The sequence below is a fragment of the Hylobates moloch genome, unplaced genomic scaffold (genome assembly GCF_009828535.3).
Source record: "Hylobates moloch isolate HMO894 unplaced genomic scaffold, HMol_V3 SCAFFOLD_7, whole genome shotgun sequence".
Classification (NCBI taxonomy): Eukaryota; Metazoa; Chordata; class Mammalia; order Primates; family Hylobatidae; genus Hylobates; species Hylobates moloch.
The window spans coordinates 18,404,603-18,430,885 of record NW_026652282.1 but is presented as its reverse complement, the minus strand read 5'-3'; the positions used below and the strand labels follow the sequence as shown (position 1 = coordinate 18,430,885).

Below are 26,283 nucleotides of genomic sequence, written 5' to 3'. Positions count from 1 at the left end.
AGGAGACAGCCCTCAATAGACACTAAATCTGCTGGCAATTTGATATTGGACTTATCAGCCTCTGGAACTGTAAGCAATAAATTTCTATTGTTTATAAATTGCCCAGACTACGGTGTTTTGTAATAGCAGCCGAAACAGACTGACACCAACTTAAGATACACATCTACAACAACTTTAAAAAGCACACACTGAAATTTTATTTAGCGTACTTAATATTGCACAAATCAAAACAATTGAACTCATGGACACATTGAGTAGAAGGATGGTTACCAGAGGCTGGGAAGGGTAGTGGGGGCTGGGGAGGTGAGGATGGTTAGTGGATAAAAAAAATAGAATGAATAAGACCTACTATTTGATAACACAACAGGGTGACTATAGTCAATAATAAGTGTGCATTTTAAAATAATGAGTATAATTGGATTGTTGGCAACTCAATGGATAAATGCTTAAGGGATGGATACCCCATTCTTCATGATGTGCTTATTTCACAGTGCATGTCTGTATCAAAACATCTCATGTACTCCATAAATATATACACCTATCATGTACCCACAAAAATTAAAAATAAAAAATTGCACAGAAATTAAAATACTTATATTTTCATACATATTACTCAAAGGACAATGTTTTTTTAGATAGAGTGACAGTTACATTTTCTAAAGAAGGTCTTATAAACACACCTAATATGAAAACATCTTCAGTTAACACAGTTCATTAAACCTTCAATGGCAAAATATGTTAAGGTAGCATGTTGGGCCAGCAATAAACACATACTTGTTACGTAAAACTGGATTTTTGATGTTAAGAGTTTAAAGTCTCTCACGGCATCTTTATTCTCAAGTAAGTGTGACATTTTGAATTCAATCTGGAAGCATGGTGATGGGCAGATCAGATGGGATAGGATCCAATTTCTGGATTAAATATATGCTGTTTAAAAGACCTACTTAAACAGCTTTAAGTTGAAAAGGGGTAAATGTACTTTATCACCCTATTTGGCTTAAATAAACTGTGTGTTGCACTATTTTATTTTTATCGTACATAAGGTCACATAATATAGTGGGGAGGGAGCCCTTGATTCTAGTACAGACTTGGTAACTTAATATCCAAGTCATCCAGACAAACCGTACTCTCACTGGGGCCTGTTTGTCACATTTGTTTAAAAAGAAAAACAAGATTTCAGAGAAAAGGGACAAAGTTTGACTAAATGATCTCAAAAATCCCTTCTAGCAAAATTCTATTGGGTTGGGTAAAGGCCATTTGAATTCAAAATGTAGATCTGTGCAAAGTGAACCAAACTGGTATTTTACTTGTGAACCAATAATTTTAATGCTAAAACCCCCAAATCCCCACAAAACCAGCACCCGCCCTCCCAACCCAGCTTTAGCTCTAACATTAGGAATTCAAATTGGAGTATTTTTAGCCTCTGGAGTTTAAGGAAGCCCAACTGGAGCCCCTGCCTGCACTTTATAATTTGGCTAATTTAAGTCATAATGCAGTTTCATCTTTGACAGCAAAATCATTTTACTAATACTTTTATGCATTTAAAGAATTACTTCTAATTGGAGACCTTGTAAGTACTAATGGCATGCCAGGTAGGAAATGACAGAATTTTATCCTTCCTTGAACTGTTTTTCCCCATGAAATACAACCCCAGCTGTCAGAAATACGAGTTATTACAGATGCCCTCAAAAGGCTCACCTAAAAAAGGCTGCCAGAGGGGTTGCACTAGAAAATAGAAAAATCAATCCCAGATGAAAGCAAAAGAAAGAAGTCTCCAAACTGGCAAAAATAAAAAATAAAAAATAAAAAGAAAGAAAGAAAAAGACCAGTTATATTAATCATTTAGTTATTTAAGAACACGATGGAGATGGAGAGATGCTTTCCTAAAGTCTCAAGATCAGGGTGGTTTTAGTCATTTCCATGCTGGGGTGTTTCTTGTAAAAAATAACGTTATGAGGAAGGGCCCTACGAAATTCCAGCTTTACCGAGCTTTGCAACCGTACTGCTCATTATACCGGGATAACATCGAGGATGTAGCAGCCAGTAATTAGATCAGAGCGTGGAAAATCGGGGAGAGAAATTGGAAGGAATGACTTTTTTTTTTTTTTAAAGGAAGTGGACACTGAGTGGCAGAAAATCCAAGTCACCCACAGTTTCCTTGTTCATGCTGCAAAGGGATGGGTCAGGGCCAGGGTCCAAGAATAGGAAGGGAAAACTCAGGTGAGGTCTGGGAACGGGCGTGGAACAAAGGTGAAATGAGCCAGCCTGGGAGATGCGAGCTGCCTCAGGAAGGGCTCAGAGTAGGCCCAGCATCTCGCAAGGGTGAGTCCAGGTGAGGGACATGTTACCTAGCGCCGCTGGCGGGGAGCTTGGGATTCGCCCGGGCGTGGTTCCCGCCAGTGCCTCTTCAGCGCGCTGCGGCCTACTGGGTGTCAGCGCGCAAAGTCGCAGCTTAATCCTCGCTCCCGCTGGATTAATTAGGGCCTCTTCAAAGCAGAAAGTTGAGCCAGGGCTTCTTTCCCAGACACAGGGGCACCGGGAGGTCGACACTCCTCTTGCCCAGCCGGACGCCCCTCCGCCGACACTACCGGGTCGAGGGGCTCCGGCGACTCGTGCCTCTCCAGTGAACTCCGGCTCCCGCAACCCCAGCCGGGTTCCTGGGACCCTCTGGTGACGTTGGTGGCCAGTAGGGTCACTGGAGTCAAGCCCTTGGCCCGGGCCGCTTCACCCGCGCCCGTGCCCTCGGTTCGCGGCCAGCAGTCAGGGAGCGGGGCGGGGCGGGGCGCGCCCGGGAGGCCGAGGAGGCGCGCTATTCCTGTCGCTGTGAGCTACGGGCATGTTATGTGCGGCGCCCAATCACGCCTCTGACCCGCCGCTCTGACCTGCGCCCTCCCCTCCCTAATCCCCCAGGCTTTGAGTTGATCCTCCGCGCGGAACAAGCTCACCCCCTCACTGCCCCGTAACCAGTTGTCCCTGGCCTTCGCGGGTACCTGCAGAACCCGTCCTCCTCGTCCACCCCGGAGAGGTCAGAGTCTTCGCCCTGCACTCCCGGGACGCCGCATCTGCGCCGTCGGAGATCCAGCACCCCTGGAGTCCACCGGCAGCTCGGTTCTTCCAAGGTGATGGTGTGCAGCCACCGCCGCCCCTGGCGTGCAGGTGTGGGCTCTCCACATTGGGCCGGGGAGGGGACTTCGGGCAACGCGCTGGAAGCCTCGGCAGTCGTGGAAACCAAGCCCCACACTCCCGGGAAGCCTCCAAATTCCGCGCCCTCCGTTACTAGGGGCCTCCGAAAACCGTTTCCAGACTGGATTTGCTCTGAGAGGGGCACTGGGCTATCTGCAGGTCTGGATGAAGGAGCCCTGGGCTTTAAACTGAGCAGGCAGAAATGGACCCCTGCTAGGGGCTCTGTGGCTTACGCGGGGGTCCCGGGAGTGTTGTGCTCCGGGATGCCTCCGGCCCTGCCCAGCAGGCCTCTGGTCCCGCCAGGCTGCTTCCAGCCCTGGGCAGAATGAGTTACTTCCTGTCTTACTGCAAAGCTCATGGCGGCGCGCTGCTCACCGGCTACCAGGCCCTGCGTGCCGAGGGCTTCCTGTGCGACGTGACACTGGAGACCGAGGGCAGCGAATTCCCGGCGCACAGGTCGCTCCTGGCGTGCTCCAGTGACTACTTCAGGGCCCTGTTCAAGAGCCACACCCAGGAATCCCGGGCGCGCGTGATCCACCTGCACGTGCCATCGGCAGCCGGCCTGCAGCGCCTGCTGGACTTCATCTACACTGCCTGGCTGTCGCTTTCCATGGACACTGTAGAGGACACTCTGGAGGCCGCCAGCTACCTGCAGGTCACCGAGGCCCTGGGGCTCTGTGGGCGCTACTTGGAGCGCCAGCTGGCTCCAGAGAACTGCTGCTTCGCCGCCAACGTGGCGGCGCGCTTTGGCCTGGCTCACACGCTGGACGCGGCCGAGCGCTGCATCGTGAGCCACTTGCGGGAGCTGCTGGCGCGGGGCGCGGGCCCCGCGGGACTGCTGGAGCTCAACCCTACATCGCTGAGGGCTGTACTGGGTGCCCCCGACGTGGCGCGGGTGCCCGAGGCCCGGCTGCTGGGCCTGGCCTTAGCTTGGTTGCGGCAGGAGCCCACAACTGAGCGCCTGGCACACTGTACAGAGTTGCTGGAGCGTGTCCGCTTTGGCCTGGTTCCCGCCGACGTATTGCGGCGCGTGTACTCGGGCTCTGGCCTCGTGCTGCCCGCCCGGGTCAAGGGCCTCATCATCCAGGCCCTCAACTACCACACGACGCCCTCCCGCCAGCCGCTCATGCAGGGCGAGCAGACCAGCATCCGGAGCCCCCAGACCCGCATCTTGTTGGTGGGGGGGCGCAGGGCACGGGAGGTGGTGATTGAGGAGGTCGCGGCCCCGCAGAGGGCAGCTAGGGGCCGGGTCGCCGCCCCAGAGCCCGAAGAGGAAGAGGAAGAGTTGGAGGAAGAGGAGGAGGAGGAGGAGTGGGAGCTCACCCAGAACGTGGTGGCCTTCGATGTGTACAATCACCGCTGGCGCAGCCTTACGCAGCTACCCACACCACTGCTGGGGCACAGCGTGTGCACCGCGGGCAACTTCCTGTTTGTCCTGGGTGGGGAGAGCCCTTCCGGCAGTGCATCCTCTCCCCTGTCCGACGGCTCGCGGGTGGTCACGGCCCAAGTGCACCGTTACGACCCGCGCTTCCACGCTTGGACGGAAGTGCCCGCCATGCGGGAAGCGCGGGCCCACTTCTGGTGCGGCGCGGTGGGCGAGAGGCTCCTGGCCGTTGGGGGCCTGGGCGCGGGCGGTGAGGCGCTGGCCTCGGTGGAGATGTATGACCTGCGTCGGGACCGCTGGACGGCGGCTGGGGCACTACCGCGGGCTCTGCACGGTCACGCGGGGGCCGTCGGGGACTGCGGTGTTGTGTACATCTCGGGGGGCAAGGCAGGGAGAGGCGAGGGCGGAGCGAGCAGCCTCCGGGACTTATACGTCCTGGGCCCTGAGGAGCAGGCTTGGAGCAAGAAGGCACCCATGGGCACCGCACGTTTCGGGCACCACATGGCAGTGCTGCGCGGCGCTGTGTTTGCTTTTCTGGGGCGATACGAGCCCTTCTCTGAGATCGAACGCTACGACCCCGGCGCCGACCAGTGGACTCGGTTGCGGCCGCTACCCTACGACCGCTTCTGCTATGGGCTGGCCGTGGTCGAGGAGACAGCATTGCTGCTGGGCGGCCTTAAGTGGCGGGACTCGCGCCAGGTGCCTACCCGCAACGTGGTGGGCTACGACCTCGACGTGGACCGTTGGGAGGACATAGGCTGCGCGTTGCCCTGGGCCTGGAGCGGCCTGCAGTGCGCAGTACTGCAGCTGGCCGAGGGTGGGGACGACGAGGTGGAGGGAGAGGCTGGAGAGGCGCTAGATTTGGTGCCGGGCTGAATGGGTCAGTCCAGTTTCCTTCCGCAATGGAGGAGAAAGTCGCGCTTGGCTAGTCTTACAGAGCAACAGATGGGCTTTTTCTAAGAAAGGGATTCTGGGAGCATAGTGGCTTCTGAAGGTTAACAGGCAAACAAGGCCTTGAGCAAAGAGAAACATTTCTCCTTGAGCTGAGAATGGGAGACGGGGTGTGTGGGGGGGGTCAAATAGAAGGCTACATGAATCAACTTCAGTGAGCTGGTGAAAGAAAATTTTTAGAAAGGCTCACGCAAGGCTAGAGAAGGACTTTCACAAATAAAATATGACCTTATTTTCCCTCTTACAGTTAAAGTGTTTCCCTAGGTGCAAAACAGTGATTACTTATGTGCCAAAAAAAAAGGCCAAAAAATGTACCACAGGAAGTTTATACAAAACTCAGAAAATTGTGGGCTATAAAGGCTGTAATTAAGTCCTAGGAGATGGCATTATCTGAATAAATAGTGAAAGGAGAGTGCCTTGGTTAAATACCATGAAATCATTGTAAGGGGAACTATGATTTTATGATTCGGAGCCATGGTTACAGTTCTGCTCTGATGGTTTGATATAAATATGGAACTGAGAAGTAAAAAAAAAATCTCTAAGCACTTTTTTTTAAAATCTAGAAAGTATCCTTAAATTTTTCTGTCACCGGTGTCACCCTAGGCTGCTTTTGCCCTGACTTTAGACAGCTCACTGGTTTTAAGTCACATTTCATCAACCCTTAGCCATAATAATCAGGGTCCTCTGGTTAAGTGGAATATCTAACCAAAACAAAACAAAAACTGATTTCTTTCATACTCTTTTAAATGTTCATTCTGCAGACATACTGTAGATTATATTTGTAAAAAAAATCAATTTTTGGTGGTTACCCCCACTTCCCCCAAAAGAATCACAGAGAAAGGAAAGAGGAATAGGTAAAGTTTTAAAGTTCGTGTCAGGTAAATGGGAAACGAGCTTGATTTTTCAGGGTCTTAGATAAGATACTTGTATATACTGAACAGGTGCTGCTTTTGGCTTGTATCACCAATGAGGCAGCAAAGTTAGAACTCAAAACTAGGGTGGGGGGTGGTGGCTGTATAATTAGGTCACAAAGAAATGTGGTAAGGACTTTGCATGAATAAAGTAGGTGCTTTATAAGGATTCATTAAGAGCTGAATTTATTTGACTTCAGTTTACAGTGCTGCCTCTCTCCTAGATTTGAAACGAATGCAATAAAATGTACAGATATTATATAGTGTTAAAAGGTCTCTTTCATGCTAGGCTAGCCAAGAGTCTTGTCAAATTCATTAGTTTAATTTTTACCATTTAAAACAACAGAGCTGACTTTACAAAAGTAAAAGCTGCTTAGTAGCAACAGAGCTAGTCTTCCCATCAACTGCTTGCTGTTTACAGGCCACAACCTGGCCACTGTAAACATGACACATCCATCAGGTACATATATTTTTAAGTGAACATACACATTTGGTCTAGTAAACATCAATAAGTCTAAACACCTGTAACAAGCACACTTCATTTTAGGACAAGAGGTTTTTTGTTTTGTTTTTTGTTTTTTTTACATATACAAAATCCCACAAATTTAATGTGCGTCAATATCCATGCAGTAAATAAATGTTTTTACAAATAGAGTTCTTTTTAAATGATAAAAATATTACACTGGACCCAAAATTCCATACAAACATTAATACATGATTTCTCATCCATTTTGACTAAATATAGGATTACTGAAAATGTGCTGTAGAAAGGCCACTCTCCTGTACAGTTGTGCAAAGTCTGCAAAACGATAGTGATTCAATGGTGGTTTCAAAAGCAAAGAAAAAGATCCCCGCTGTGGAGTTTTTACTTTCTGCTCTACAGCAAAAATATTCACTGGCATATATCTGAACTCTTAAAGATGAAAGTACATTCACTGAGCTGTACAGGCAACAGTATAAAGCTGATTAGAAGTAGATTTTAGGATATAGAATAGTAAAGGAGGTTCCCTTTCTCCTCCTGAAAAAAAAACAGCAAATTGTGACTTGTACGTTATGCAGCCAGACACTAAAAAGCAGCACAGTCATTTTCATGCTGTGATCACTTTCAAAAACAAGACGCTTATAAATGGAAATATATGAAGAGGACTTTTCCTTAGACTTCATCCACTCTATAGAACAATTCATGAGGAAAAAAACCTCTAAATTGTTTCTCTCATAATTCAATGTGACATCTCTCTGAATGACCATCACCTGCTTGCTCCTTAGAAGGGAAGTACATTTTTCTTTTTCAATGTTGTTTTTTATAACACACATCAGCCTGTAACTAAACATATTGTACTTCCCTACCTGAAGTATAATTACATAAGTTTAATTAGTGGACTAGGGGAAAATTAGAAACTAAGTGGAAAGTTGATTCATTTCAGTTTATATCTTGTTGTCTTTTAAGAGTTGGAGTTTAAAAACATGAGTTTGGGCTGAAATTTATATATATATAGCTGTTAGCTGCCTTTCTGGGTGTGTTAAGTCAGTTTTTAAAAATCCCCTCTCAAATTCTTCTGTACACAATCAGCATCTCATCACTACAAAAATAAAGGAAGATTTAAACCAAGAAAATAAAGCAGCTCTATCTTCAATTTTGGTCTTAGTTACAAAAACATCTTACAAAGCTTTGCCCTGATACACCAAGTGTTCTCATAGATTTGGAATAATATTTCCATTAACTTAGCTTTCACAAGTTAATAGACTATTAAGACGAATATTAGATACCTGAACTTTTCTTATGTCGATGCTCTTCTATTTTGCTTAGCTCTTGTATGCGCATCTACATTTCACAAAAATAAAACTACAGCATTAAACTTTGTGCAATGTTTAAGAAAATCCTTAGAACATTTTAATAAATATAAAAAAGGTTTAAATTCTTTCCCACCCACAAGGATGTCTGCACCTGAAAAAATGTTATTTACTTTTGAAGTCTTGTTTATATAAAATTAACTTAAAGGGAGAAAAGACGACCATAGATAGAAAACTGCCTTTTGTGGTTTTACTACTTGAAGACCACCTGTATTTAGAATTGTTTGCAAAAGTTAATTTTAAGTCATTAAAGACAGTTGATTTTGCACATGGTAAACATAAGCTGAGCACTGATTGCATATAAAATATACAAATGCTCATTAAAGATAGTGGTATTGTGACCATATATGGTTTGTTTCATATAGTTTGGTAACATTAAAGTATAGCTTGTCAAGTGTTCCACACATTGATATAAAAACTACCTTATATACTTGTTCAGAGTACCAGCAGGTACTAGATGGTCTGAAGGCAGAATACATTTAGACATGCGTTTCAATGTATGAATGAGTGTGTGTTAGAGAGGAAGTGATTACATCTACTTCAGAAGAAATACTCAGTGGGTCATTTGAGGTGGTATTTTGACAGATATCCAAGAAAAGGTCGAGGTACATCTGCTTCCATTGTTGGAATTCTTTAGATGTCAAGTCTGGATTGTCTAGGACTTTATCGATAATGGCTACTTCCCCTTCTCTGGCCTGAAAAGAAAAAGGATTCAACAATTAAGACAGGGACAAAGTTTTATTCAAGTTTAAAATAAAAAGTTAATAGGCAAAACATTTAAGAAGCCCATAGGAGATGGCTTTGGATACTCACACCCACCCAGCTCTTTAGACTCACGTCCTAGTGTACTTTTTTCTACACCTGAGGAATGCCTCCTTTTGCCCACTGTGTGGTTTGCCTTTTCTCTTTGCCTGTCCTTTTGCCCATCTCTGCTATGGAAACCTTTTTCGTTCTTTAAGATCCAGTTCAAAAGCCTCTCATTTCTTCAAGCTGTGCTTAAACATTCAGAAAAGTTTTCTCCCTCATTTATGCCCCTTTACTACTCCATCACTGCCACTGAGTACATTTGTCATATTCTATTTCTTGAGTTACTTTTGCATGTGTTCTCTCTCTCCTGCTTTATGGTAAGCTTCTCATACTTGAATGAGACTGAGCATGGCCCCCCCTGTTACCACAAATACATATTTCTTGCTGTGTGAATGTTATGGCTCCCTTTCTGCAGCACTGGGGTCCTGTAATGGAGAACGGCTCTCCCTTCCATGTTGGAAGGTGGGTCTCAGCTGAAGACTGAGCTTCATTTTGGCATAACTCACCAAGTTAAAACTATCACCTGGGGAAGATGAGAATTTCCCAGGTGGAAGGTGGGATGGAGAAGTAGGGGTTAAGAAAGTCTGAGCAGCTCAGCCCTGCCTTTTAGGGACCCAAGTAAAGCTTAGAGAAGTGTAGAAAATGTTCTGCAGGAAGTAAGGCATACACCTCTGGGCCAGCCAGAGTTGGGAGGCAAAGAAAACAGTAAGGTGGTTAAGAAGTTGGTCTGGCCTCACAGACCAGAATATGGAAGAGGGCTGGGACTGAGGATGTTGTGAGTTGCCTGTGGTGGGATCTGAGATCTGTGCTTGGTGAGGTGGACTGTTAAAATTCCAGGAAATAGACACATCCAGGGTTGCTTGGCCAACTATGCTTCCCTAATGAAGGAATTCATTCCCTATTAATTTTCCATGCCAAAAAGCATAGGGTTCTGTAGTTCATTTGTACCAATGAGGGACATTTTTTACAGTGACTTTTCGTTATCTTTCTTGGCCCCAGAGAATCGAGTGGAGCATTCATGTACCTGGTGATTCATCAATACTTAGTGAACTGAACATTGGCAGTAGCCATATATTTTGTCACTGGAAGAAAATACCTTGGGGGACTCTACAGAGCATAAAAGACAGGGAAAAGGGGCTGTGAGATAGAAGGAGAGAAACAGGTCTTTAAGATCCATGAATCTAACCTGCTTCAAAATGCCTGCCTGCCTTCTAAGCCAGGCAGTTTAGAATTGAATGGGGGAAGTGGAGAGGCTCTATAAGGTGGGAGGGTGATGATATCTTTGGAGTAGGATTAGTCACTGGAACTATTCTTACAACTATTACAGCACTCTCTAAAAATTCTGCTCTTCCCAAAAGTCCATTAAATTGTCCCCTGGATTTGCAGTAGTATTTGCATGACTACCAATTAAAAGCTAATGGAGTCTGAAAACTTTGCTGCTTGCTATCTGAAATTTTTTCAGGTCATTTTCTAGTTTGTCTATCTCTTTGGTACTCACCTATATTTCAAAATTACAAAACCTCAGCAGCAAGCTATGGATCTGAAATATTTCCCAAAGGAGCCCTTTGACCTTTTGTTTCCTGAAATTACTACAGCACATACTCTGTATGATAGTTCTTTTCTGTTTTTTTTTTTTTTTTAAATTATACTTTAAGTCTGGGATACATGTGTAGAACGTGTAGGTTTGTTACATACGTATACACGTGCCATGGTGGTTTGCTGCACCCATCAACCCATCGTCTACATTAGGTAGTTCTCCTAATGTTATCCCTCCCCTAGCCCCCCACCCCCTGACAGGCCCCAGTGTGTGATGTTGCCCTCCCTGTGTCCATGTGTTCTCACTGTTCACCTCCCACTTATGAGTGAGAACATGCGGTGTTTGGGTTTCTGTTCTTGTGTTAGTTTGCTGAGGATGATGGTTTCCAGCTTCATTTATGTCCCTGCAAAGGGCATGAACTCATCCTTTTTTATGGCTGCATAGTATTCCATGGTGTATATGTGCCACATTTTCTTTATCCAGTCTATCATTGATGGGCATTTGGGTTGGTTCCAAGTCTTTGCTATTGTGAACAGTGCCACAATAAACATACATGTACATGTGTCTTTATAGTAGAATGATTTATAATCCTTTGGGTATATACCCAGTAATGGGATTGCTGGGTCAAATGGTATTTCTAGTTCTAGATCCTTGAGGAATTGCCACACTGTATTCCACAATGGTTGAACTAATTTACACTCCCACCAACAATGTAAAAGTGTTCCTATTTCTCCACATCCTCTCCAGTATCTGTTGTTTCCTGACTTTTTAATGATCGCCATTCTAACTGGCATGAGATGGTATCTCATTGTGGTTTTGATTTGCATTTCTCTAATGACCAGTGATGATGAGCTTTTTTTCATGTTTGTTGGCTGCATAAATGTCTTCTGTTTTTGTTTTACAAGGGCACAGGGCCTGCTCAGGTGGCTTGTGCGGTGGGCCCTCTCCTTCAATCTCCCCCACACACTCCCTCACACAGTGAGCAGGGCTCACTTATCTGCCTCCTTTTCCCACTTCCTGCCTCTCTGCTCTCCTGTCCTCATCACCTCCTCCCCAACCTGGGGGCATATAATAAGGAGACTGGAGGCAATGTAAACACTTACAGAAATGTATAATAGGAGGGTAATATGTAAGTTGGGAACTGATAACATAAACAGAACAATTATAAAATTTCTACATGGAACACAAATCACCATGGCTTCATCCCAAATGCACTGTAGTTCATGCAGGAAAAAATCACGAAATATCTCAAACTCTTTTAGCACCCACTATTGCATTCTGCATGCATGCTGTGTTCTTTTAGTAATGCTAATAATTACACTACATGGTATTTTTATCTTAGAAAATCTAAGACTGAGGAATAACACCAGCCCTACATTTTTAGAAAACAATTTAAATCACATCCTGTTTTCTCCTAGAACTGAGTAAAATAACATTTAATCAGTGCTTTGAGATGTTAATGAAAAGTTAAGATCTTCTCTTTACCAATATACTTATTATGACATAGAAACAGCTCAGCTTCAAGTTCTTACTGCTTACCTCTTCTTCTCCCCAGCCCCCAATTTGTATTTCTTAACCTACAGTATCTGGTAATCCACTTTAAGAATGAATCTCTTCAAAGAAATTTGTCCTTCCATTTCTTGTCTTACCTTTAAAGTGCTTTTGAGAATTCTCAGCCGGTGTAGTTTTTCATTCATTACAGGATCATTACATCTTTTTATAAATGATAGCTTGTATTCCATCTTGGTTGAAATACGATGTTCTCCTAGTGGTGACAGACTGGCCTGCTCCAGTGCCCTGTATAAATCTTGCAATGAGTCTCCTAACTTTTCTTCTCTACTTTCACCTGCAATGTCCAAAAAAAAAAAAGATAGAGAGAGAGAAAGACAGAGAAATGAATTCATTGCAATGAAGTTATTTGACACACGGAAAATTTATTAAAATATCAAAACTATCTGAAAAACAGGATAATGAATGACTATGAAAACACTATTATATTAAAAAACAACAACAAAAACCCACAGCTGCTAGTTATATTGGGTAACATTAGGTACAGGCAGCTAATTGTTTTAGAATGATCAAACAATAGGATTATTTGATTAACCAAATATACTCTTGATAGCAAATTGCCATATATATCTTGAGTCCAGCAAGTTCAAAGAATTAGAATACAAAAGGCACACAACATGGAAACAATCCTGCACATTATATTTTAAAACATTAATAAATGTCCCTTATCATTATGCTGATAAGCATAGAAATGCTGATTAATAGAGCTCGCCTGGTTTAGCAATACTGAATGAACTGATTTTTACATTTTTCCAGATTTCATAAGATTGAATGGCATTCAATGGAGTATATTTGATTGTAAAAATCTTCCAATTGTGCCATAGAGGATTATTAGGTTTCATGTGACTGCCATAGTAATGCCTTGTACATTGTAAATATAGTAACTGATCATAAATTATCAATATTTTAATTAAAATGAAATATGGGAATATGTTTATATGCAAATATAGAGGGGAAATATGGCATGTGCTAAGAGAAGCTACTTAGTATTTGTAAGACCTGAGGAGAAAATACTCCAGTTAAATATTTTTGAGAAAAAAATGAGAGACTGGCTCAATAAGGATCTTAGACATAGCTGAACAAATAAAACTCCCATCTTGTTTTTTAATTGCCTGAACACTAATGTCGTATCTTTCTCAACAATGATAAACAAAGATGAACTAGGATTTTGCTTGGAGTGGTAGATTGGAGTAGGGCTATATCATCTTTTTTTAAATAGATAGCCAGAATCATATTTAAGTAATCATATTGGCCCAAAGAGTAAATATGGAATGTTGTTCATTCCACAATGGTCCATGTGAATATTTTAGGCTTTCTGACGGTTTCAAAAAAAGATTCCTTAATTGGTAATGATACCATTTAACATTTAGATGTGCCAGGCAGCAAGGTAAATGCTTAATCTTTATGATCTCATTTAATCCTCACAACAATACTAAGAGCAGATCTATTTTATCTTCATTTATAGCAGGGCAGTATCTTGCTCAAAGTCACACTTAGTAAGTGGTGGAGCTAGAATTCCTTGTGGGCAGTCTGACCCCAGAATCCAAGATTTTAACAAGAATTCTATACTGCAAATTTTTTTCAGTTGTCTTTTGAAATGTGTATTTAGCAGTAGATGCCAATCAATGTGAGACTCCCTTAAAATGCAGCATTCAAAAAACTTTTCAAAATGACTGTATCTAAAACTATCAAAAAGCCCAAAATGTACAGTACCTTAACCTAAAAAGGTCATTTTTAGGATTAAAAAGTAGCTTTGTTTAAATTCCACATTCATCTTTTGGCTCTGCTACTGAAGTTAACAACTAATGGTAGGTATAGTCATTGAGTCCTTCTATTAGAAAATTCCTTGTTATCATCAGCACATGCTATCACTAAGTCCTCTGTGATAAATTTTAACTTCTTAACCAAATATCTAAGTTAGAACTATAATCTAAAAATACAAAAATCTCTTTAAATAACAGCTTTTAAATTCTCTGTTGGCCCATCGCTGAATATATTCAACACCTAGAGGATTTTGAGGGATGGGGGATGGAAGACTGTAAAAAGGAGAAACTGCTTTGTGGGTTACGAACAAAATGGAAGCAAGATAGGGAATCTTAACTGAGAATGATTTGGCTTGAGGAAGGCACAAAATCATATGATCATTTAAAATAACTAAATGGAGTTGTAAAAACAAGGACACATTTAAACAGCATAAGTCTATTTCATAAAATCACAGGCCAGGAAAGAACCCTGAGGAATTATATAGTAGTTATCGCATTCTTTTTTTCCTCAAGGCAATACTGCATCTAAAGCCAGATGTAATTTCATAGAGTAGAGGGTGGGGTAGAAAATGCGAGGCCTAACAGATGTGAATTATAGTAGTTAAGGTATCAGGTGGCCTAATGTATTATTAGTTTTTCGGTTCTAGAAAGAAGGTGAAGGAAAAAGGGATTCCGATTTTAGTTTTAGGATTTAAGGGAAGCAGAGTATTTTTACATAGTAATTTTTATTTTAAAAGAACCTTCCTCCATATTACCTAACATTGTAGAAGGGTGCATATATTTTGTTTAAAAAAACATTTTGACCCAGTTTTCCCTCAGTTCTTAAAGCTTGTGAAATACTGGGGCAGATGACTGATTTTATAAAATTTCAATGTAGTTTTACTTTAAGAAGGATGAATGAAGATTCAATATATAAAATGACATACATAGGTATTAAACAATAAAAACTGAAAGTTTCTCCCCTGCTTGCTCTTACGGGGGAGAAAAGCATTCAATCAAAAGACAACATAATTCTACAAAGAATCTGGTTTGACAGCTGTAAAAAGAATTGAGTATGGATTTATCTCTGGGCAGCACACTTGAACAAGCAATCACAATGAGATGGAACACAGAAACATTTCCAAGTATAGTAATGGGATAGTGTGGCTCCTATCAGAGATAATAAGCCACCCCCTGCCCCCCATCCCCTACACATCATACACATACACTACACAAGACACAGTAGTGGGATGAGTAAGGACGAGGGACTGCGATGCCAGGCTACCACAAAATGCCACCAATTACTTAACATTTTAACACTAGACAAAGAGTCTTTTTATTTTCAAAAGGGCTGTTGGTGAGGGGCAGAGTCACATTATAAATCTGATTCACTGTGCTCAACAGTCAAAACAACACAGAACTCAACATTCAAGACAAAAACAGACCTTTATTTTCTTTTATAATTTTCAATTGGTTTCCTTGATTTTTCTCAGATGAATACCAATTAAGTCAATTGGGGCTACTGTTGCAACTGAAAATATGAAAGCACCTTTATTTTCTTCTCTTTTTGCCCTCTTCTTCATCTCCTTCTCACTTCTCTTCAGGCTTCTCTCTTTTTTCAACCCTTGATTTTTCTTCCTTTAGAAGAGGCTTGCTTTGGAAGAGGAGGCAAGCACTTGGTGAGGTCTGCTTCCTGATTGACTTTCTTTCAATGTGCCAGTTCAGCCACTGGAACACTGGCTGAAAACCAGCTCTTTTGCAATTTGAATGAATGTTTTCTGAAAGTTGGCAAAGTGTAGAGACCACATTCAAATCACAGGACATATATCGGAACTTTCTGTGATTCCTAATGAGTAACTGTATCACTGCTGTAATGAAATTTTAATCTGTATCTAATTTATTCAGGAAATCTGGGCCTATGCAGAAATAAATTTCCCCCCAAATTATATTTACGTTTACAACATGTAAATTAGTCCTGTGTCAGATTACACACTTTTGAATTCCAATTTTATTGAAGCAAAGAGTGCATATAAAATTTTCTTTCCTACATAAAATTTCATTGATTGATGGATTCGAGGATCATAATTAAGTTATTGATGAATTAACTTGTATTCTGTGCCGAGGGAGGGTCATTTATGGCTGTGTCATACTTGATGGGGTGAAAGAAGATCCTCTTTATTGTCCCTTTTATATTCTGCTCCACTATGAAATATTGTGAATCTAGGAATGTAGTGAGCATCATTATTTGTCTTTTTCAGGTTGCCTATGACCTCTAGGTAGTAAGTGATAAATGAAAGCCCAAAGAAAAGAATAGCTAATGAAAAATACCATTTTGTTGGAATCTCTTGCAAATTGCTTATTAGAAGATAATAATGCATTTCTCGAATACCAAAAAGTCTTTGGTTGACGTATTTCTTACATTCAGGCTCAGTGGTTTCCAAACTTTTTCTGATTGCACACACTTATTAGTTAAAAAACTTCTGTTTTATCGAACAGAAACTTATATACATGTATTACTCTACAGTAATAGATAGAAGTTATAAAACATACACAAAAAGAAATTCAAAAGGATGAGAGATAAAACCCAAGGAAAAATTCCAATGTTTTTTCTTCCTGTACCTTAATGGACCCTTGTGTGCCCTACTTCAGAGACTTAGACTGTGACTTTTCCACGAGTAGAATTTGTCCCACTCATATTTGCATTTACACTTCTTCTACCTGGCACAGTGCCTCATGCAACCCAACACATTCAAACAGAGTGATGGTTTTCTTTACTTTATATATGAACTACTCCAAAGAGGGTTCCCTAACAGGTGACTGTGTAATTATTAGGATAGTCTATTGTATAATATTGTTCATGAAACTTGGCAACCTAAAATTTTACTCTAGTATCCGCCCCATTTTCCCATCCCTGCAATGACAGTGTTGAAGGAGCATAAAAAATGAAAACAAAACAAATAAGTAAACCAATTGGGCTCTTGAAGAATGAAGCCAATGATGGATAATGAGTTCTGGTACATATGTAGGAAGGGATCTGTGATCTTGTAAAATTGGACAATGATATCCTTGTGGAAACAGTTGTTCCTTCTGCAATACAGCTGTGTAATGAGCCCAGAAGGTTGGGAAAGACTAAATCACAAATGGTAGAGAAGACTGGACATAGTCAGATTTGAGAGACATTCATTCTTGTACAGCTGCAGAGTGCTTTGAGGCTTCCAAGCTAATGATATCAAGTATGTGAAACACTATTCTTGTCACAAAAGGCAATTAACATTTGCATTGAGAACACCCGAATATTTTCTATGAATATGAATTTACTAGCAAGCCATTATGAATAGCTTATTTATATGTAAGGTGACAAACTTTTAATGGACTTAATGTCTTTGGAGGTTTTATGATAAGGATGATTAAGTATTCAGGGGTTTATACTATAATTTGAATGTTTGTAATTAAATACTAGCTCTCTTAATTCATGCTTTTATGTAAGTCAATCAGCTATGCCTAGCATTATAAAACTGGGTTTGGGGAAGGCAGTTTGTTATATCAAAAAAAAAAAGCATAAGATTTTAAAAGCTGGCTTTTAGTCCTCCGTCTGTAATCATTTGTTTCATATTTAGGGGTAAGTTATTTATTTTCTTTTAGGCAAAGTAACAATACACAAACATTACTATTGGGAAATAATTTCTCTGAGTAAAGAAGTCTATTTTAGTGAGAAAAAAACCCTTCTCTTAAAAGAACAGTTTGAGTGACTCCACCAACATTTGCTACGTGTATTTTTAAAGAACATGTAAAGCCCATCCTTGTAATAATGATAATGTGCTTCACTGAAATCAAGTACTTGTGTCTGTCAATTCCTTCCTTACAACACTACTAAATCTTGCTCCATAAAGATGTGACAAAAGAGATAGAGCTAAAGTTTATTCTATGCTTCTTTCTCTGAACATGTAATTTCTGTTAAATTATGCAGTTTAATGATAAAAATACATGACAGTGGTTGAATTTTCAGGGCACTACAGTATTTACGACAAGTAGTTCAGATGGCAAAATCTTGGTGTCCTTAGCATTGATTTATTGCCCCAAAGAAGAGAAGGTTCTTTGAAGGACAATCAAAAATATAAATGACAGTTTAGGTTTACCCACAGAATTTAACCACTAGGAATATGGAAGTCAAAGTGCTGGCTCTCAGGCAGGAATTCATAAAGGAGACAGTTTAAAACCAAAGCTAAGAGATGATTATTTTTGAAAATTAATGTGGAGTCACTATATTCCTTAATGGAAAAAAAAAAAACCAAATTCTCTAGATCACAAAATTTTACTATGACTTAAACAGGGAGAATGACCCAAGGCAATCCCATAAATATTAAATGCCAATAAAATGCTTTTTGATGGATTTCTATATACCAGAACCATCATTTTATATATATATGTATATATATATATTTTAAAAAACACATTAAAATGGTTAGAGCACAGAGGCAATTGTAAGGCAGATCAATGTGATTTTATTCACAGACACAAATTCCATTTGTGAGAAAGAAGCACTGATTACTTCTTTTTAGAAAGATATTTACTATCAGGCATACTTAGCAAATTATTTAGCTATCTGAAAAGATCTGATACCAATTGGTCATATTTTTATTTTTAAGTAATTTATGTTTTTACAGGTATTCACATTATGCAATACCACACACTGCGGTGACAGGAAGAAAAAAACATTTCAAAATACAGTGTTAAATTATCTGTTCATTGCACAGTATGAAATATCCATTAATTAGCATTAAAATTATTACAGTGTATCTTATCCAACTAAAGGAAATTTCACATCCACTACAGAAGAAAAATAAGCAATACTGATTGAGCCATAGGGGACCCAGTTACATAGTATTAAATAATATCTGAAGCTAGTTTGAAAGACATCCAGACAAAATACTTTTCAAAAATGAAACCCACAGCCTACAGATTCAAAATATTTTACAGAAAAGAATAGCTCATGCCTGCCCTAAGAGGCAACACCACTTGTGTACAAGTGCCAAGAAATAAGGAGAAAGTTAGGATTTTAGCTGAAGATTCTACAATAAAGCCTGGCATGAGAAATTTTCTTCATTAATGTCACCGAAAGCAGTCTCTGTGTTGCACCTGAATACACTTTATAATAGAATAAACATAATAAGTTTCAAAGCAAATTGTGTATACCTTGCCTTAATAGATTACACTTAATTTAGTACAATACAGCACGTCAAGTTTTAAAAATGCAAAATACACTTAATACATAATTTGCTTTCTCTGCTTTGCCTTAAAGAGGCCACCAAAGAGTCCATTAAACAGCCAGAATTTTCTAGTTATTGAAGCTGATCCCTCTCTTTTCCTGGTGTCAGGAGAACACAACTGAGGTGTTACCACACAGAGCCCTTTCCCAGTTAAGACCCTTTCCCCTTCTGTTCTCCCATAGAAACCGCAGTTTTCTGTTACTGTGCTCCATCTTGATTGGCTTTGATCTTATGCTAGTCCCAATGTAGAAAGCTCGAATTCTTCTTAAGAGTGGCCTGCCCCTCTTATATCCCTTTGGGAGGCCCCCAATCCAAAACACTTGATGATCTAAGCTTTTTACAAGTCTGTTTTCTGTTATAAACAGCAAGGACGAGGCCATTTTAGTTGCTTGCAAGAGGTTGATGTTGAGTCTGCGCCGTACCGACTCTCTCCGATCTAAATTCTCTAAACATTAGCTTATCAATCTGTGAGTCCAATGGGTTGAGTGCCAACAGAAGTGGATCCGATTTGGCATGGAGAGGTTCTACCAACTCTCGCAGTGTATTAGCCTAATATGATAAAGCAGTGATACAATATGATGAAAGACCTGCGAGTGCCATTATTTCCAAAGCATATTAGTATTTGTATTAGAAATACCATCATGCAATACCCATGAAGAGAAAGTAGAAAAATATGGCTAGAATTGCATATGGTTTTAATACAATGTCTTTCTGTTGGCATGCAAGTCTACTTGGCCATAAATGGGACACCTTTTGCTTTAAACTTGGTTGTTTGGAAATGTTAATCTCCCAAATATACACAATAACACACAGTGCAGAAAAATATTTTCCCACCACTATACTTGTATATGTACATCTATAATTTTAATCAGAATAGTTTATGTTAAAATATTCTCCATATACATGTAAAATTACCGTTTCTTTTGAGAAAATTGAAATTTCTATACGAGATCTTTCCTCAAATTCATCCAATCAAGAAGCATGAAGAAGACCTCTCTAGTCTTCTGACCAGAAGGGTATTTGATTAACCTGATATATATGCTACCATGTCCTAATCGGTGAGACAGTGGAATAGCCCAGCTAGTATTGCTCCAGTGAGGAGGTCACATGCTTAACAACACAAAATGCCAAGAAATGAAAAGCTAAAACAGAGTCAATGTGATGAAAGGGTGACTTTACACCTGAGCATAAGCCACATGCCAAGGAGTTAAGAAACTGGAAGAGATGGATGTTTCTGAATGACCTGAGAAACTAATAACAATTTGGATAAAATAAACTGTACCCTCTTTTAGGTCATTTTATTTTGGATCTTGAGGAATCTAATAAATACTGTCAGCAGGAACAAACCAGCAATATTTTAAATCTCTAGCCTAGTGCATATTTTTATCTGCAATATCTTGTAGTATCTTTTGAGTCATACTGAGAAAAGAAGGAACAAGTTGGGAGAGAGAATAGAGAACGCATGTTGTTCATTATGTCCTCCCTTAGAAAATGGGGAGGGACACATCTTGCCTATAACACTGATATCTAGCAAACAAGATATAGCATAGTTCAGAAATCAGCAGAACTAATTTTTGTCTGTAACATTACACTCTTTTTGCAGAAATGGTGTGAACTGAATAATCTTCATATATAGGTCAAATGAAACAAAACACAATACCTCAGTTTTTAGAATATTATAATACTGGAATGCTAGCTTTAGCTTCTACCACTTTGTTTCACAAGGTCATGGAATTTCACACAGCAAAATCAGAGGGAATCCAACCTTGGGCACAAGGTCATTTCTAAGTTTAAACTGTTCTTAATTTGTCTAAGCAATTCAAACATTTTGAAGTTATTTTGAACACATCCTTTGTTTCCCCACAGAGATAAGGTTACATGAACCTTTTAATTTCTAGTACACACTCCTTAATGCCCACTTAACCCATACTAAACTGAACTAGATCCCTGGTAATCAAGTCACAATTGCTGAATTCTATTGCAAGAGACTGGAAACATCTCCTCAGTTTAGCTCCTAAAGGATGGTGGAGGGAGAAGTACTATTTCAAAATGGCTACAACTAGCTACCAGTTAGTGTATGTTGGCATAAGAGAAGATAACTCCCTAGGGCACGGTATCTCTTCAACTACTAGTGGTCACAGTACCAGTGACTACTGAATCTCAGGGTCGGGGTGGAGTTGCTTGTTAAACACAGATTTCTGGGCCCTACACTTCATCTACTGAATCAGAATTTCTGGGTATGGAACTCAGGAATCTGCATTTTAAACAAGCAATCCAGGTGATTCTTGTGCCCACTACAGTTTGAGACCTCTTGCTTTAGGTCAGTCACACTGGCTAAGGGCTGGTTGGAGTAACACCAATTTTTGCACTGCATATACAAGTGGTTTCTAAGTCAGAAGCCCTGAGTTTGGGGACTTCACATAGCATTTTATTTTTAATCCCATCACCAGTCTGACATTGTATCACACAGCTTAAACAATTTCAGGATTTTTGCTGAGGAATCGGATGGAAATATCTTGGTCTACTGAGATTATGGCAAAATGAAAGAGGTCTTGGTAAATTTTAAATAAATTTTTTAGAACTATACTTTTTATGTAGTGTTAAATAGTACCTATTTATATTTGAGGCAAACAAACAACTACAACAGCACTCCTACACTCAACTCCACTATATGTCTTGGCATGTGCATTATGAATCTTAAGTATAAGTGTACTGATGAGCCAGGTGGGTCAGAAGCAAGTGCACAAAGGGCTGCCCGTATATGGCTAATCTAAGGAAATCTCTAAAACATAAAAACCTACTTCAAGATACTGTCCTTCTATCTTGGACTTCTGTGAATCTCATGTTTATGTGTCTTTAACTTTTTACAAGTCCCATTCTGATTCTCAACACTCTTTCCTTTTCTCTCCCTTTAGGTTTTCACTGGGCTTTCTCTTTCTTTGTGTTCAGTTCCCAATTATTACCCTTCTCCTTTGTAGTGGACAACTTCATTTATCCTGACACAAAGTCGAAATAGGCAAACCAGTTAAAATTATTATACAGACTAATTTTATTCCACTTTTCTAAAAGAACAAATGGAAATTGCATGTTCTTTAGAAAAAGGCATGCTGGGCACAGTGGCTCATGCCTGTAATCCCAGCACTTTGGGAGGCCGAGACAGGAGGATCACTTGAGGCCAGCAGCTTGAGACCAGCCTGGGCAACATAGCGAGACCCCATCTCTATGGAAAAAACAATAGAAGGCAGAAAAAACATAAATTATATAACTCTTGATTATTTTGTTTTCTTTTGGCTGTTATTCTAACTATAAAAATATTCCCTACTGCTGCTGTTAAAATCAATTTCACTATTTACCAAGCTTTTAGCCAATTACATTTTGAAATGACAGCAACATATCTATGATACCACAAAGAAAATCAGTAATGCTTCTGTTTGGCGTATTATTTAATAAATATTTATTAAGCTACTACTCATCACTGAAACTTCTAATTGTGAGGCCACCAGCTTAGTTTAAGAAGAAACAGATCTTGTTTCGCTGTTACTATACTCCTGGAGGTTTGAATGATGAACCCAGATGGAATGCCGTGTTGAATTATGTGTAGAATGACTTATTCCAGTGAGATTCCATGTCCATGCAAGTTCCTTGAGACACAGATTGAATTTGCATAGGAAATCTTGAGGAGGATGTTTCTTTCTCTTTTTGCTTTATGAATTTAAACATTGCCCCAAACAAAACTTGACCGCCCAAATAATAAGCAGAAATAGAAAATCTGGAAACATAAGTTTTAGTTTTAGAAATATAATCTGGCTTCTATTAGTGACCTGCTAAAAATAGCTGATGATACTTCAATCAAATGCCTGAGGAGGATTAGATTATAGAGGGGATAAGGGTAGAGGTACGAACATCTTCAAGAAAATGATTAAGGCTAAATATAAAACAGGTGAAAATAAATATTTTCTTTAATGAATGAAAGAGAAGAAAATATTTTAAAATGAAAGTATTTAAGCTAGATGAGCACTTACAAAGATTCCTAATTCTGTTTGAGTTCTAAGACAGAACTCAATTCTATTTCACTCAGTTCCATAATCAGCATGCTTGAGGGCAAATTTAAGGGCAAAGCCAAAGACTGCTTGTCTTAAGCTACTTGTGGATAACAAAGGTCATCAATAGCAGATATTCAAGTCTATCAAGAGTAACACAATTCTACTCCTGGGAGAGTAGAACTGTTTTGTGTTTATTTTGAAAAACCTTATTTACTTAACATAGTTATCTGCAGCCTACCCTTCTTCTAAATGTATGTGTTTAGATTTAAGTTTTTCTTTTTCAAAAACAAGGATATCTAACACCATGAAATGATAGTGATAATTACTTTTCTCTATGTAAGTATTGGAGAGAGTGGGCTCATACTTTGGTTCAGAATGTTCAGACCAAAACAGAGACTTGTTAATTGTGGTTTGAGTATTATCTGTCCAACTTTTGAGGGCCTATTTTCTCATAAAAGGTTGACTTCAAAAAGACTGGATATTAAAGATTTCATTTGTTTATTTTTTAATACCATAGGGAGAAGGAGTTGGAAAATATTTTTATGAATGTGAAGCAAAATTTTCATGATAAAGTATTATTTTTCTAAATAAAGTAACTAGGGAAAGATAATAATAGTTTGTGTTTATACTTACAGCACTTATGGAGTTCTTTAATTCACAATTCCAGGTCAAATAAAATATTTGATGAACCTAAGCCATAGGCAAAACAGGTAAGAAAATACTGTTTCCAGATAATTTGAGTGTTCCTCTAAATTCCCAAATCACAATTCTATCCTGTGTGTATAAATCACAAGACATGGAGTATTTCCTTATGAAAGTAGTATTTCATCTTAATGTACCTACTGTTATATTATGACCTTAGAGTGCCATTTATGACTTAATTACTTATCCATGAGTCTATCACACATGCTGACTTTCTAAAATCTGCATTAAAAACCACTATCTGAAATTAAGGCAGATCTGAAGTACCCTTTAAGTGAAGTTTTTACGAAATAACTGAAGACATCTTTCACATTTAATAGTTACAGAAGTACTTAACATGTTATTTTAATTTACAACCAGTTTATTTTCAATGAAGTGTCTGTAGATATTTCAGGAAAATGTACTATGGAATTTTGACACATGATACTGTCATTGCAAATGTCCCCATTCAGATTTTAAAATGGAAAACGGGAATAATTAATTTTTATAGAAATATATTGTTCAGTAAAGGTTCAATGGGTGCCTATGGGTGTGTGTATATATATATATATATATATATATATATATATATATATATAAAATATCAAATGTTAGGAATAAATATACAAAGACAACAGTCTCACCTCAAAAAGATTATGATATAGTTGTATACCTCCTTCCCACTTCTATCTTAAAATTTTATAGTTAAGAATTATCTACTTTATTTGACTTGATATTTGACTCCTCCATCCTAATCCATCCATATTTTTAAATATTTCAGGAGATGTTATTTTGAGGTTATTAATAAAAGAATCACATTAAACTCCAATGAGACAACTTTAGTAAAAATAACCATTCCTGGGTAAGGTTTTCTTTCAGCAATGTAGGTGGACAGCAAGCTACTGGCAGATTGGGTTGCTTTTGAAATCCATTTTTTGATGAATAATGACTTAATTTAAAATAATCTCCTTAAAGTTCTTGGTTCCAGTTGAAATAGCTATAGAGATAACATAGCTGAAGTCTGAGACATGAACCCCCTACAGAAAATAGACTTTTTTTTTTTAACTCTCAAATACTTTAGAGATGAACAGTGCAGGTTTTAGATTTATGTGGATTTTCTACCACCACCTTGTATGTTTGTATTAAAAGGACGTAATTAGATTTTATTCAGCCTGGATGATAATCAATGTGAAGTAACTCAGTGATGAGAACTGCCAGTCTGGTGAGCAAGTGAGTCATTCAACACTTCATTTGTGACTATATCTGGTCTGCCAAAATGAAAAGGCAAATTGGGATCAACTTTATCAACATAGTTTTCTTGCCTATTTCCTTTAATAGGTTCTTTTTGGTCCTTCAAACCCTATTAGGACATTCTCTTTCCTACCTGATAAGTACTCTGAAAAGTAGTTCCAACCTTATCTGAATCTTGGTTCACTTATATGACTGGGTGGTAAAAATGTCTTCAGAACACTGATTATACGTCTACTACCCAAGCTATTTAATTTGTCCATCACACTCGACTTGAATTTTCCAAATTGATATTCTGGTGAAATAATAGGTAAGGGTACGTGTACCTGGGGAGTTGGGGTTATGGAGATACATTTAGTATGTTCACTTCATCAGAACCCACTCCAAGTAAACAAAGGACTTTGCCCTTACATACTTCTGCCATGATGCTGATCAGCTAACTTCATCTGTGGTCAGTAAATTTTAATGCTATGCAAATTATACTTTTACTGCTCAGCTTCTTTAGGAAGCAACCAATGGCACACCTTCCTAAGTCTTGAAAATTTGATCTAAAATAAATATGTGTGTGTGTGTGTGTATATACATATATATACACACATTTATACATACATATATATATACACATATACATGTATTTATATATACATATATATACACACACATACATTTATTTTAGATCAAATTTCAGACTGGTGTGCCAAGGAGGTTATTAACAAAGCATTAACATTTAGAAGTTATTTAAGGAGGAAAATCAATATCACCATCTTTATAATATTGCAAGTTCAGTTAGAAAGAGTAAGCAGAAGTTTATTTCAGGCTTCTACAATCATAAAGAATGTTACAGTATGGGAGGAAATAATGTCTTTAGATTTTTAGCATAAGAATTAATTCTTTTCTTATTCTGCTGTCAGCACTCCTCCACACACAAACAGAACTATCTGTTGTATTCTTCTTGAAAAGAATTTAATATTTCACTTACTTTTACAAGTCAGTACCTCTTTTATTACCTAATTTAATCATGAGGAATGACATGATACTGGAGCTAATACTGGATGATATTCTTCTAATAAAAATAACAGTAATCCTCCCAAAATCAAGATGGCAGTACT

General features: G+C 39.4%; 2 protein-coding genes across 6 annotated transcripts in view; one reads left to right on the top strand and one right to left on the bottom strand.

The window, feature by feature from the left end:
• The first annotated feature begins 1,539 nt into the window (after positions 1-1,539).
• On the top strand, positions 1,540-6,630 carry KLHL34 (kelch like family member 34). Its single transcript, XM_032756671.2, has one exon. The coding sequence runs from the start codon at positions 3,509-3,511 to the stop codon at positions 5,441-5,443; it is 1,935 nt and encodes a 644-aa protein (XP_032612562.1). The 5' UTR covers positions 1,540-3,508; the 3' UTR covers positions 5,444-6,630.
• A 100-nt stretch (positions 6,631-6,730) lies between these two features.
• Positions 6,731-26,283, bottom strand: part of LOC116812285 (connector enhancer of kinase suppressor of ras 2) — a 173,123-nt gene continuing 153,570 nt past the window's right edge. For 4 of the 5 annotated variants that reach the window (XM_058441493.1, XM_032757989.2, XM_058441495.1 and 1 more), the window contains 2 exons: positions 12,274-12,470; positions 6,731-8,975 (listed from right to left, as the gene is read on the bottom strand). In XM_058441493.1, coding sequence (XP_058297476.1) covers positions 8,760-8,975; positions 12,274-12,470 — 413 coding nt within the window. In that variant the 3' untranslated portion in view covers positions 6,731-8,759. Of the gene's footprint in view, positions 8,976-12,273; positions 12,471-15,484; positions 19,752-26,283 lie in introns of those variants that run through there. The other variant, XR_009214309.1, reaches the window with a different exon arrangement.

Excerpts from the sequence above, each read along its gene's own strand:
- KLHL34 (XM_032756671.2), top strand. The coding sequence starts at position 3,509 with ATGAGTTACTTCCTGTCTTACTGCAAAGCTCATGGCGGCGCGCTGCTC.